This window comes from Notechis scutatus, chromosome 2 (genome assembly GCF_049901735.1).
Source record: "Notechis scutatus isolate UNSWTSFEM ecotype Mainland chromosome 2, rNotScu1.2, whole genome shotgun sequence".
NCBI classification, from domain to species: domain Eukaryota; kingdom Metazoa; phylum Chordata; class Lepidosauria; order Squamata; family Elapidae; genus Notechis; species Notechis scutatus.
This window is the reverse complement of record NC_142010.1, coordinates 57,856,648-57,872,289: the sequence shown is the minus strand read 5'-3', so window position 1 is coordinate 57,872,289 and position 15,642 is coordinate 57,856,648. Positions and strand designations below refer to the sequence as shown.

The 15,642-nt window shown below is 35.7% G+C and overlaps 1 protein-coding gene across 1 annotated transcript in view; it reads right to left on the bottom strand.

Annotated features, from left to right (window-relative positions):
* NUP210 (nucleoporin 210) overlaps positions 1–15,392 on the bottom strand; it is a 103,770-nt gene extending 88,378 nt beyond the window's left edge. Inside the window, exon 1 of the mRNA XM_087954819.1 lies at positions 13,437–15,392. Within this exon, the coding sequence (XP_087810945.1) occupies positions 13,437–13,600 (164 nt within the window). The 5' untranslated portion in view covers positions 13,601–15,392. The remainder of the gene's footprint in view (positions 1–13,436) is intronic.
* Between the last annotated feature and the right edge of the window lie 250 nt (positions 15,393–15,642).

Sequence of the window (15,642 nt, the reverse complement as noted above, 5' to 3'; positions counted from 1 at the left end):
CAACCATAAGAACCTCCGTTCTCACCCTGACCTAACCATACAGCAACGTGCCCGCTCTCCTGTACTCCACACAGAACTCAAAAACTGTCTAGACAATGGAGAGAAGGACCTGTACATTGACTACCATGCTGACTGTAAGTAAGTCACACAACCTGCAACTCAGCTTTCACCTTCAACCACAACCCGACTTCAACCAATCCACCATCACCCAAGACTAGGCACGCACGCCCCTAACTACCTCAATTCCAACTACAGCTGGCCTTAAATGCAAGCTACTCAATGCAAGAACCTTATGAATAAAATACCTGAATTTCTCCTCTTACTAAATAAGGCTAAATTTGACATCATATTTGTCTGTGAAACATGGCTCAACGCATCTCTCCCTGACTCCATTACCACAGTAAGACTATCATGTTTACCGATCAGATCATGAAATTCGTAGAGGAGGTGGTTTTGCTATCTTCTATAAAAAGTCCTTACATCTAAAAAACATCCAAGTTACCCAGGAGCTTGCTCTTCCTGAGACCATCATCTGTGAACTATCCTTAAATATCACATTTCAATTCTTACTGTTACAGAGCACCTGATTATGACATCAAACATGTAAACAAGCTAAATTCACTACGAACATGGGCAACATCCTGCCCTCATGCTTTTATCTTTCTTGGTGACTTCAATCTACCTCATATTAACTGGACCCTAAATGAATGTACAACTGAACCCATACATGCAATCTTCTACAATGCTGTTACACATCTGGGACTGGAACAACTAGTAACCAACAATACTAGACTTAACTGCCTCGATCTCATCTTCTGCAATAGTTTGAATTTAATTTACGGAATACAAATTAAAGAACCCTTTTCCAACAGTGACCACAATATGATTGACTTTTGTCTCAACATACACCCACACAAAAATAATCACAATGATGTAATCCCCAATTATAACTTCAAGAAAGGCAACTGTGATCTTATAGACAATGATCTCTCATCTCTTGATTGGCAATCTCTATTCACTGGATGCAATACTGTGGAAGACCTTTACAACATATTTTTACTTGAAGTCAAAAGAGTCATCAAACTATATGTACCAATAACAACTCCCAAAACAAAAAAAGAACAGATTACCCATAACAATAAGGAAACTTCAATCCAAAAAGAGATCACTCTGGCGGAAAAACAAATCTGGTCATGTTGCCAACTTCAAAAGCTGATACAAAAATTTATGCTACCAGATAAAAACTGAATGCACCAATTATCATATTAAACAAGAAAAAAACCTTCTAAGCACCAATTCCACTCATGCTTTCTACAATTTTGTAAACAATAAACTAAAAGACTCAAGGTCCATCCCACCCCTGAAAGGACCTAATGGTAAAGACTGCAACGATGACACAATTAAAGCCAACCTCTTTAACACATTCTTCAGCTCAGTATTTGTAAACAGCAATGGATCATGCCCAGTATTTCCTAGCCAAACCACAGAAAACTACAATGATCTAATACATATCGATTTTACAGAAGAATATGTTGAAAAAGCACTACGCAATTTAAAACCATCTCTATTTATTGGACTGGACGGAATATGTGCCTACTTCTTAAAAAGGCTATCCACTGCCATAGAAGAACCTTTAAGCATAATCTTTGAAAAATCTTTCAGGACCAGCTCCTTGCCTAACCTATGGTCACAAGCCACGGTCATCCCCATCTTCAAAAAGGGAGACCCCAGCCTAGTAGAAAATTACAGACCAATCTCCTTATGTTGTGTCACCTGTAAAGTCATGGAATCAATTATTAACCAATCCATTATCTTCCACTTAGAGACAAACAACCTATTCTCTAATAAATAATTTGGTTTCAGAAAAAAACTATCCTGTAATCTGCAACTCTTACACTGCAAAAACATATGGACTACACAACTCGATCAGGGCAAAACAATAGACACAACCTACATAGAAAAGCCTTTGATTCAGTGGTACACGACAAACTACTCCTAAAACTAAAATCTTATGGTATCTCTGGACAACTGCATAACTGGATAGAAGCATTCCTGTCAAACGGACAACAAATGGTCAAAATTGGGAGTGTCCTGTCAAATTCTGTATCTGTCAACAGTGGTGTCCCCCAAGGCAGTGTTCTAGGACCAGCTCTCTTCATACTCTACATAAATGACCTCTGTGATCACATTAAGAGCAACTGCGTTCTCTTCACTGACGATGTAAAGTTATTCAACACCACAGACAATACTGCTACCCTTCAAAAAGACCTCAACTATGTATCAGAATGGTCAAATGGCAACTTCAAAGCTCAACAAATAAATGCTCTGTCTTACATATTGGCAAACAAAAATCAGAAAATAAAATACAAGCTGAATAGTCAAGACCTTTTTGATGATCCAAGCTCTGTAAAGGACCTTGGAATACTCATCTCTAATGATCTAAGTGCTAGAGCCCACTGTAACTACATAGCCAAAAAGGCATTAAGAGTTGTTAACCTAATCCTATGTAGCTTTTTCTCTGGTAATATCACACTACTAACTAGAGCATACAAAACATTTGCTAGACCAATACTTGAATACAGCTCATCAGTCTGGAACCCACATTATGTATCTGATATTATGTACCTGATATTAGCACAGTTGAGCAAGTCCAGAAATATTTCACAAGAAGAGTTCTCCACTCCTCTACTCATTGCAGAATACCTTATGCCACCAGACTTGAAATTCTAGACCTAGAAAACCTAGAATTATGCCACCTTCAGTCTGATCTAAGTATAGTATATAAAATCATACGTTGCAATGACTTACCTGTCAATGAATACTTCAGCTTCAACCATAACAACACAAGAACAAGCAATAGATACAAACTCAAGGTTAATCGCACCAAACTTGATTGCAGGAAATACAACTTCAGCAACAGAGTGGTCAATGTCTGGAATACTCTGACTCTGTGGTTTCTTCCCCAAACCCCAAAAAACTTTAACTTTAGACTGTCTACTATTGACCTTACCCCTTTCCTAAGAGGTCTGTAGGGGGCGTGCATAAGCGCACCAACGTGCCTACCGTCCCTGTCCTATTGTTTCTTTTATTTTTCTTATATGTACCCATTTCATGTATTCATAACTATGTATATACTTATACCTATTATCTTGTAAGCAATTGAGAAATCAAAATAACTAAAATAAAAATAAATAAAATTTTAAATCTTTAATTAAGGTATCCTAATTTTTAAGAGAAGTCCATTGATGCAAGCCTCAGACTCAGACTGATGCTTCTGAACATCAGATCTGTATATAATGTATCTAACTTCATTCGCAATTAAATTATGGAGTGCACATTTGGCATACATTACTGAAACTTGGCTGGATGAACAAAAGGAAATATCTCTAACCAAGATCTGCATGTACTGACAAGAAAATAGTGATGTGATACACCATTTTACAATGCATTGGTTCCATTCCTATAGGAGTGGATTCAGTTGGAAGTGACAGTGGGAGAAAGCTGAACGTTCCATTATAGGGTTCTCCAGAGTTCAACACTGTCTCCTGTGTTGCAAAATATCTAATGCAGTCACTGGAAGAAGTCATCTGAAGGCTTGGGTTGAAGGCATATCTTCAATATGCTCATGAAACCTAGCTAACAGTCTTACCCTATCATGTGGTTTGTTGGATTTTTGTTTATATGAATCCAGTCAGTTATAAATGGTTCAACAAGCTACTGCTTAGCAAAGTATACTTTAGTCCTAAATGTGAAATCAGATAAAGTAAAATGAATCCAATCATCTATATGCCTATCTTGTTAGCAACTATTTTACAGTCCTGATCTTTTGAAGCACAGATGGCATGTGAAATGAATGCATTTATACCTATTTAAAACAAAATAAAGCAGACCTCTATATGCATCAGGATTAAGGTTCCCTAATAAAATAAGCCCAAGCTATCTCTCCTACAGATTTAGACTTGTGATAGATATTTGTCAAGAAATGTTACTTTAGTCATATACTCTGTAAATGTCTTACTCATGTACCTGGTCAGTTGGCAAAACCAGTTTGTATTCAATATTTAGGCACGATAAAAAGATATTGCACTATTACATTCAAGAGTTATTTCTGAATGAACATACTGATTAATAATTAAACTGTTTGGGCTGCAGTCTTAACACATTCCAGTCTTAAAAATGTAAGAATTATCTATACATCCTGCCTATTTTAAAACTTATTTTGCGTACTTGGGGGGGAGATCACATTCAGAACTGCAAAATACTGATCTAGAGAATGAATAGCTAGAATTAAAGAGAATAAATAAACTTACTGTGGTGAAATGAAGGTGAATATATATGTGCATATTTTTGCAAGATACAATCTGGGTCCCAGTGACCGGTCCAGATTGGATTACTGAGGTGGGTTCCTGCAACTTCCGGGCCAATTATCTCTAAACATGTTTTTGTAAATTATTGCTTAAATAACTAAAGCTTTCCCTGACCAGCTGTTGCTGGCCCCATTAACTAACATTTATATGAACTAAAAACTATCAATCCATTTGAACAATAGGTATGTAAATCTAGATTAGTAAATCTAAATTACTGGAAACCATTTGCCAAAATATATTTTCAAGAGTCTAACCTCATTTGGATCTTTCAAGAAACATAAGCATCAATTGTTCTCCTTTGAATGTATTTATAAAAATGTCTGTTAGAATATGATATATCTGAATCTTCTGAAATACATATACAATTTAATAACATTATTTAGATAAATGTTGTAACACAAAATCTACTTTGCAAATTATGCACTAAACATAACTTTTCGCTGCATCCAGATACATGTTATTTAAAAACAACCCCAGTTGTACAATTCATATTGTCAAACTGGAAGACTGAAAAATCTAATGTTATGGGATGTAAGTAGACAATTGTACCCATGGCACAACCTGCAAATTTCTCATTTCCAATCTGTAATACAGCCTTTTAAACGGTATTAATGATTAGCAATCCTGGAGAATCATATACATATATTAATTACCATTACTTTTATCTTTCTGACGTCTTATAATAACATGTAATTTTTGTATAGATTTAAAAAGAAGAGTCTAGATCAGACATGTACAACCTCTGGACAGCTAGTAATGAGGTCCCACAAGACCCTCCCCCAAATGAATTTTGTTATTTATATCCATTAACTATATTATATATTTTATATGAGGCCCAGACAAATCAAAAGGTTGGGCATGCCTGAGCTAGATCTAAGGGTAATGAAAGTTGGTGGAAACAGATTGGAAGAAATGAAAGATATTTTTAATCGTAAAAATGTTGCAGATTAAACTAGTTTCCAAGAAAAATCTATTACTGCAGAATTTTCCAAGTTTAAAACTGCTACATTAAAAAAAACATTGTTTTGGAATGTCATCCTTTTCACTTGTAATGGATATGTAATTTCTTCAAAACCCTCAGTAATTAGAAATATTGTGATATTTTCACTATTCCTCTAGGTTTCTAATTTTGTTGCTAGTATAACTACTGTATTAAGCTTCTATCTGTGTAAAGCAAGAATCTCACAGAATTATTACATTCACTCTAGTAGTAAGACATCTGGGCATTGTTTCTTGCTTCAGAATTTGGTAAGTGGTGTTTGAAAGAGGTTCCTTTTTCATGTAGAGTAGAAACCAACAGAACAGGAAGAGTTATTGCACCAGACCTCTATTTAATCTCAAATTCTATGTGTAAAGCAAGGAACGGAAACAAACTTTTGAGAATAAGGGTTTTATTTGTGGTTACTAAAGTAGGCTGCTTTACATTTTCATTTGTACTGTTTGTGGTTCTGTCCTGCAGCGTCTGCCAAAAAAGCAACCTGACAGAATATAGAATTATAAATGCACACACACATGCATACGTATTCTCATTAATTATTGCAATCTTTAAAGAGTTTAAAAAAACAGATATACAACATTGTGAGATACACACATACACACACATACACAAAACATCAGCAAATGCTGCGGGCCCGATTGGCAAAAGAAAGCTCAGGACTGTATTGGTTGGAAATGTGGAAGACGCCTTCATCCTGCAGTTGATAGACAATGGCTAAAATGATGGTGAATGAATATATATCTCTCTCTCTCTCTCTCTCTCTCTCTCTCTCTCTCTCATCATATCATATCATATCATATATATTTTTTCTTAAGTTTTCGTGGGTATCTATATGTATGGTATTCAGCTTTGTTCAGGTATTTTTCCCGTGTCATTATAGTTGTGCTTTTAAAGTTGTAGCAGAATCTCATCTACCATCATCAGGCTTCTGCCATCTCATCTCATCTCATCTCATCTGCCATCATCAGGCTTCATCAGACGAACACAATACAGAAGCCTGATGATGGCAGATGAGATTCTGCCGAAACGTTGCTACAACTTTAAAAGCACAACTATAATGACGTGGGAAAATACCCGAACAAAGCTGAATACCATATATATACATATATACATATATACATACATATATTAAAATCATACACACACACACATGAAGATACTGACAGATTGAATTAATACTAACACCTGTTCACTTTTTTTAAAAGACTGTTGAAGAATTAACTAATCCTAATTATACTTCCTGAATTCTCTAAATATCCTCAGGTGACAATTTGTTTTTGCTATGAGATATAAATTTTGGCTGAATAGTGTTTTACCACGACTGTTAATAAGAAATTTAAGATTCAATTCCAGTAATTCCCCAAAACTGTGTTCATTTGCTCTAACTTACAAATGTGCATATTTTTACCAAAGGGAATTGGTTTGCTGGTAGATCATTCTTTTATAAGAAATTAATCCAGTAATGCAATCATATTTATTGTACTGTGCATTCAGGACAAATGACATGTAGCCAATACAGGTAGTCCTCGACATATATGTTTGTTTAACGACTGTTCAAAGTTACAACAGTACAGAAAAATGTGACTTACGACTGTTTTTCACAATTACGACCTTTGCAGCATCCCCAAGATCATGTGATTAAAATTCAGATACTTGGCAACTGGTTCAAGTGTATGCTATGTCCCAAAGTTACATGATCACCTTTTTTGACTTTCTGACAAGTGGTCAATGAGGAAGTCAGATTCACTTAACAACTGGGTTACTAACTTATCAACTGCAGTGACTCACTTAACAAGAAAGTAACAAGAAAGGCAAGAAAGTTCGTAAAATGGGGGAAAACCTCACTTAACGTCTTAAAAGAAATTGTGGGCTCAATCATGGTCATAAGTTGACCACCTGTAGTACAAGACTACCTGTACTCAGCAGGAACTAGCACCAACATTACATATAGACAGATAACACATCAAAAGTCAGTTCTCCAACAGTTCTAATGGGAGAAAACTCTGAACACTACTGTAAGATAGTTGTCAACATCTAGGAATTGTTGAATTCTGAAAGGTGATTTGGAGCACACATGGGTGCATACAATGTACCTGCTGTTATCTCCAGAAATCAAGCATGTCTTTTTGTGGCATTGTGCAGCGACTTTCTTTTTAAGAAGCTGATGATAGATAAAACTTGGGTATTTCTGCATAGTTCAAATAATCTTTTCTCCTTCAAATCTGGATCACTGCACAGCCCCAGTGAACACTGCTCTGCTGTATGAATGTGATTAGGTCAGTCAGTCATGGATGGTTAACAGCTTAAACATGCAAGCGATATTAGATTACAATATCAGGGTTCTAAATCACAGAAACAGCCTGCAGGAACAAAGGGTTCTGGTGTAGTTCATTTTCATACAGGATGACAATATGTTGAACAATAGAGAAGCAACTAATTCTTCTTCCTTACTGCATGTAGAAGCTAAAAGCATCCGGATGTCTGAAGAAACTCTACTCTGATTTTATGGCCACAGGAGTACAACATTTGTACAGGTCATACACTTTTTTCATAAAATTTAGAGCCAAGTTATATATCATCTTCTTAGCGTTATTCCTGCAGGTTCAGGGTCTGCTTACATGAAAATATATAATATGGGCAAATTATCTATCATAATGGCAACATAGGTTACAAATAGTATCTTTGGCAATTTGTTTTTTAAAACAAACTGCACAAAGAATATGAAGAAGTATCTCACATCACTTTTAAATTTAGTTATTATTTCTATTTTATCAAGATTTATAGGAAATGATTGGTCTAAGTTACACGGAAAAATGAAAGAACCAGGCCCCATTTATCTTCTTCACAAATTATTCACCCAGAGCATCAGAGATGGACAGTTGAATACATAAATCTAAATTTGACTTCACCTACTCTATTGTAAGTTATGGTTCATTTTAATCTTTTTTTTTTTTAATGAAGAAATCATGGTTGTCTAGTTTTCTGAGTTGCTGCCAGTAGACCTGCAATGGCTAGATTTGGCATATTATTTAAATTGGATTCATGGTTGAAATTATATTTCAAAAGCAGATCCATGTTAGATGCCGCTTATTATGCTTGCTTAGTCTGGCCATAACTCCTATGTCATCTGGAATGGAATAAAGATTATCCATTATTTCTCAACTGTTTTTTCACCTCTAAAACAAATCAAAGGAAAACAAAAAAGCCCAAGGAGCTTTGTTTACATGCTTTGTTTAACTCAATATTTACACAGTAGGCTTATTTTTTTAACGTGCCAAAACAAAGTCTATGTTCACATAAAATACAAGGCTAAGGTCTGATTATTAGCTGATCAATAGTCCAGTATGTCATTGGAATACAGTGAATGAGTAGTAACTCTGACCTCAGATCAGACTGTCATGGCTCTTTTCTCTTTTTCTTTTTTTCTCTTTGCAAAATGAAAACCCAGAAGGATAACTTATCAGCTAGGGAGCTTAAGAACAACAAACCATTGGAGCATTTTTTTCCCCTGCTTTCTGGAAAATCATCCATAGATAAATGACCACTGTCAATAATAAGCACAATTTAGAATTTTAAATGTTAGGTTAAATGTTATTAACATTAAATATTAAATGTGCCTAAACCAAATCCAAGTTACATTATGCTTAAAGCCAACATGAACTAATTAATTTTTAATGAAATTTTGCAAAGAAGTTTCAGTTAATTCTTTGGAATTTATTTTAACAATGTGCAAGATCAGACTGCCAGTTAAGCTGACTGACAGGTCTTTTTTGACTAAAAAGTACAATTACATTGTTACCTGATCTGCATTTTAAGCAGCTTTGTTCCTGTTATGCTTCCCAATCAAATTTTAACACTGCCATCTTATTGCCATCTGATCTAATTATGTAAATACATTTTAATTAAAATTAATTTTTTAAAAAAATGAATGTAATTGTTAATCTTTATTTAGCATATCTTCTGAGAAAGAAATATTATGGAGATAGCAATATATTAACTTCTGTTACATATCCAACGCTGAATAGAAAGTACTTTTCAATAATGAATTGTGAGAAAATGCTCATTCATCTTTATAGACATTGTACTTATTAAACTTTGAAAGATTCTGGACATTTTCACAACTGAATAATTCAAAATATTATCTGAGTAAGAAGTAAATTAAGCACTATCATACCTACACATTCTGTATAATTAAAGCCATATTTTAAACTCAAATAAGTCACTATGAATATTAAGTATGCAATAGTCACTAAAGTTTTAATCCAATACAACTTACTTAGCTATATACTAACTGAACACAATTAGGCTTACTTCTGATAAAATCTGCAAGTTGGTATTGGTACTTCAAGTAATCTTTATAGTCACCAATAGAACATTCAAAATATACAGGAAATCTATTAATATCACAGACAAGTTATTTTTACTGTTAAAACAAATTGACTTGGACAGAATGTAAATATCTTAAATAAAAAGCATTAAAAGATACATAAAGAAATCACACACCCGCAAACAGAGTGGCATAATTATTTTGGAAATAATCTGAATTTTTCCTTGTCTGGTACAGTTTTTCACAATTACGACCTTTGCAGCATCCCCATCATGTGATTAAAATTCAGATACTTGGCAACTGGAAGATGTTACAATCCTGACCAAGTACAAAAATATGCACCAACATTACATATTTCAAAAGTCAGTTCTAGTTCTAATGATGAACACTACTGTAAGATAGTTGTACAACATCTAGGAATTGTTGAATTCTGAAAGGTGATTTGGAGCACACATGGGTGCATACAATGTACCTGCTGTTATCTCCAGAAATCAAGCATGTCTTTTTGTGGCATTGTGCAGCGACTTTCTTTTTAAGAAGCTGATGATAGATAAAACTTGGGTATTTCTGCATAGTTCAAATAATCTTTTCTCCTTCAAATCTGGATCACTGCACAGCCCCAGTGAACACTGCTCTGCTGTATGAATGTGATTAGGTCAGTCAGTCATGGATGGTTAACAGCTTAAACATGCAAGCGATATTAGATTACAATATCAGGGTTCTAAATCACAGAAACAGCCTGCAGGAACAAAGGGTTCTGGTGTAGTTCATTTTCATACAGGATGACAATATGTTGAACAATAGAGAAGCAACTAATTCTTCTTCCTTACTGCATGTAGAAGCTAAAAGCATCCGGATGTCTGAAGAAACTCTACTCTGATTTTATGGCCACAGGAGTACAACATTTGTACAGGTCATACACTTTTTTCATAAAATTTAGAGCCAAGTTATATATCATCTTCTTAGCGTTATTCCTGCAGGTTCAGGGTCTGCTTACATGAAAATATATAATATGGGCAAATTATCTATCATAATGGCAACATAGGTTACAAATAGTATCTTTGGCAATTTGTTTTTAAAACAAACTGCACAAAGAATATGAAGAAGTATCTCACATCACTTTTAAATTTAGTTATTATTTCTATTTTATCAAGATTTATAGGAAATGATTGGTCTAAGTTACACGGAAAAATGAAAGAACCAGGCCCCATTTATCTTCTTCACAAATTATTCACCCAGAGCATCAGAGATGGACAGTTGAATACATAAATCTAAATTTGACTTCACCTACTCTATTGTAAGTTATGGTTCATTTTAATCTTTTTTTTTTTTTAATGAAGAAATCATGGTTGTCTAGTTTTCTGAGTTGCTGCCAGTAGACCTGCAATGGCTAGATTTGGCATATTATTTAAATTGGATTCATGGTTGAAATTATATTTAAAAAGCAGATCCATGTTAGATGCCGCTTATTATGCTTGCTTAGTCTGGCCATAACTCCTATGTCATCTGGAATGGAATAAAGATTATCCATTATTTCTCAACTGTTTTTTCACCTCTAAAACAAATCAAAGGAAAACAAAAAGCCCAAGGAGCTTTGTTTACATGCTTTGTTTAACTCAATATTTACACAGTAGGCTTATTTTTTTAACGTGCCAAAACAAAGTCTATGTTCACATAAAATACAAGGCTAAGGTCTGATTATTAGCTGATCAATAGTCCAGTATGTCATTGGAATACAGTGAATGAGTAGTAACTCTGACCTCAGATCAGGCTGTCATGGCTCTTTTTCCCTTTTTCTTTTTTTCTCTTTGCAAAATGAAAACCCAGAAGGATAACTTATCAGCTAGGGAGCATAAGAACAACAAACCATTGGAGCATTTTTTTCCCTGCTTTCTGGAAAATCATCCATAGATAAATGACCACTGTCAATAATAAGCACAATTTAAAATTTTAAATGTTAGGTTAAATGTTATTAACATTAAATATTAAATGTGCCTAAACCAAATCCAAGTTACATTATGCTTAAAGCCAACATGAACTAATTAATTTTTAATGAAATTTTGCAAAGAAGTTTCAGTTAATTCTTTGGAATTTATTTTAACAATGTGCAAGATCAGACTGCCAGTTAAGCTGACTGACAGGTCTTTTTGACTAAAAAGTACAATTACATTGTTACCTGATCTGCATTTTAAGCAGCTTTGTTCCTGTTATGCTTCCCAATCAAATTTTAACACTGCCATCTTATTGCCATCTGATCTAATTATGTAAATACATTTTAATTAAAATTATTTTTAAAAAAATGAATGTAATTGTTAATCTTTATTTAGCATATCTTCTGAGAAAGAAATATTATGGAGATAGCAATATATTAACTTCTGTTACATATCCAACACTGAATAGAAAGTACTTTTCAATAATGAATTGTGAGAAAATGCTCATTCATCTTTATAGACATTGTACTTATTAAACTTTGAAAGATTCTGGACATTTTCACAACTGAATAATTCAAAATATTGTCTGAGTAAGAAGTAATTTAAGCACTATCATACCTATACATTCTGTATAATTAAAGCCATATTTTAAACTCAAATAAGTCACTATGAATATTAAGTATGCAATAGTCACTAAAGTTTTAATCCAATACAATTTACTTAGCTATATACTAACTGAACACAATTAGGCTTACTTCTGATAAAATCTGCAAGTTGGTATTGGTACTTCAAGTAATCTTTATAGTCACCAATAGAACATTCGAAATATACAGGAAATCTATTAATATCACAGACAAGTTATTTTTACTGTTAAAACAAGTTGACTTGGACAGAATGTAAATATCTTAAATAAAAAGCATTAAAAGATACATAAAGAAATCACACACCCGCAAACAGAGTGGCATAATTATTTTGGAAATAATCTGAATTTTTCCTTGTCTGGCAGCAAGAAGATGTTACACCTAAGAAAAAATATGTTTCTTTTATAATGATTATTATACTACCCAGGCTTTTATTTCAGAGTTTCAACAGAACTGTCCATTTCAACAGCGCTTGTTCTGTATTAAAAAACAAAACAAAACCCCAGGGCAATAAATGAGTACAATAAAGAGATGAAGAAGACAGAATCAACCAGTTTTACCAGTGTCGACTGAACGAGCAAGGACTTGCAGTTTCCTTTTTATTCCAACTCATTTTCCAACAGCAGCCATCCTAGGTTCTTAAGAAAACCAATATATTAGCATACAATTCACTCTGTTCCATAAAGTTTTGAGGCCCCACTGCACATATTCCTACTTAGTAGGAAGCAAAACTAACAACCCAATAGCGCTGAAGCTAAAAAAGCAAGGATCCCCCGAATGGTGAAAGGGAACAATCCGCGGTTCAAACCATTGCCACGAAAGAAAAACAACTTTTCCCGATCGACGGGCTGATTTTCCAATATTGGAAGCAAGGTGTGCGTTTCATCTCAAGCAGTGCGCAAGCGCCCAAGAGGCTCAAGAATTAATCTGACTGGCTGCAAAGCAAAAGCTGTTCTACTGGAAGCCAGTCAACTCTCCTCCTTTACAACTATCTGGCCGATTAACCGGTTCGGCGCAGGCCAAGAGAGGAGCTCGCTTTTACGAACGCCGAACTAAACACTAAGCTTCTTTCCCCCCACCCCACCCCACCCCACGTGTTGCGGCCGCGATTGCTGCACCTGCGCCATGTGCCTCAGCTTTCAAACGCGGCTTTCCTTCCCTCCCTTCGCTTACCAACGGTAGCAGCCTTCGCTTGCCTCCAGGGTGAAGTTAATCCTTGCGCTCCGAGAGAAGGGCAGCAACACTTTAGGGATGTTGAGTTTGGAAGGCGCCGCAGCCCAAGGCAGGAGGAAAAGGAGCCAAAGAGACGCTCCGGGCGCGGAGAGGGTGGCTGTCATCCTCTCGGCAAGCTGCGACGGAATCCCCTTCACCTGTCTCGAAACAAAAAACAAAAAAACCCGGAGTCCGGCGCGCCTTTCTCTCGCGCTTCTTCAACCCGAATATAAAAAAGACGAGCCGCTTAAGTTGCGGCACTTTTACTCCGCCGGGGTCCTCCGTAAGGAATTAGCCACTTGGCGTTGCTTATTCGAGGGGACGTCACAGCGCGGGCAAAGCGAAGCGCGGCCCCCTTCGGTGTGAGAGGCGGGCTGAGAAGGACCTTGGCTGCGAGGCGAGAGAACGAAAGCAGCGGCCTCAGGTGCCAGGCTGACTTCGCTTAACAGCCGCTGGGGACACTGCAGCCGCTCTTCCGGACCTCATGGGAAGGAAGTTTTTTTTCATCGTTACTTTCAGTAACCGCTAATGAAGCGGGGAACTTGCTTTTTAATCACAGACCGCGATCGGGAGGACTGCAAAACAGGGAGCGTAGAAGAAAGCTGTCGAAACTGTTTCCCGGGCCCACATTTCCCGTTCTGACCTGTACTAATTTTTGTTGAAAGGCATCGCCAAAGTTGGTACAATGAAACTGGCTTGAATTGATTTTTGGTTAAGCCTATCCGAATGGGGTAATTTAATTTTTCTTAATCACGTGGCCCACAACTATAATTTTATCTCCCCGTAAAATTGCATTATAATCTTAATTTGACTTCATGTGTTGTGATTTATAAACTATGGTTTTTTAGTAAGATAAGCAAATTGCAATGGGCAGACTAAATCCCCTGAACGCCTGCCATTCCAATGCACTTTAGCTACACTGTTTAATTTTGACAGCAAAAACTGGTGGCAGGTTAAAAGTTCCTCTTTCTGTTTCCCACAAATAGAAATAATGAAACAACTATCTTACACTTACTCTTTTGCATAGTTGCATTACTTTTACTTCCCTCAAATGCTAAATGTGGTCCTAATAAAATTAGAATCTCTATATTTTGATTATTCAGCAAAATATGATTTAGCATCCACCTAACCACTGCTTAGCTCTACCATAGTAGAGCTAATGTTTTCCTTGTCAAAAGGTCCACAAAGGAACAGAGATTCTCAATAAATAAACAGTTGTGGTAGAAGATAACAGGTGCTTATGTAGAACAAAATTTGTCTTGGAGCCTGTTCCATGATAGTCATCTATTTCTGATCAGAGCTCCAGTGAAACTCTTCAGAGCAGAAACAAATCAAAATCCTATTTATATCTTGATCTATAAGGAAGAAGAAAAGAAATGCTTAATGTATTACGGCCTATTTGCAAGGCACTTTATTGATAGGTACCTCTATATCAGAACATATGGGATCTTTTTGTATGAGGCAAAGTTGAACATGTCCAGCCTATCTTCACTATATCAAGCAGTTTCTAGGTAATTTCAAACACTGTATATCATTCAGAGTTGAGATGTTGATTGAAGAATAGATTTTCAAAGCTCCAGTCCTTCTGGATGATATGGGCTATTTTAGGTTAGGGACGGAATCCATGTCCTGACATGAAAACACAGAGGCAAAAATTCATTGGCAAGTTGCTAGGGAGAGAGATAAAGTTTTTAAAATAATCTGAAATAGGCATGTTATGAATTTAAAGGGCTTAATTTGCTTTTTTGGTGGACCACCTCAGGAATTGAAATGGCATCCCTTGTCACTGTTGTGTTCCGTTCAGCCATAAACATGTTAAAACTCTAATCTTTCCTTGCATCCCACATCTGTGTCAATGTAGCATCAGCACTAATTTGTTGTTTGAGCAGTTTGTTCAAACCCCAAATAAAGTTAATTTTCAGGATTTCCAGACAGCATTGGGACTTTTCTGTATAATGGTGGCCCCGTTGTTTCCTAAATTCTTGAAGGTAGCACTGGAAAATTTTTGTTTCTCCTACAATATAGCACTGGAGACATCTTCTAGATGTCTTTTCAAATCGTGTGCATGTACACAGAGACATACATGCATGTGGTGCTTCAGAGCTCTACTCTTTTTTTTTTTTTGTTTATTTAACTTCTATATGAAGGTGCTGGAAAAGGTCATCTA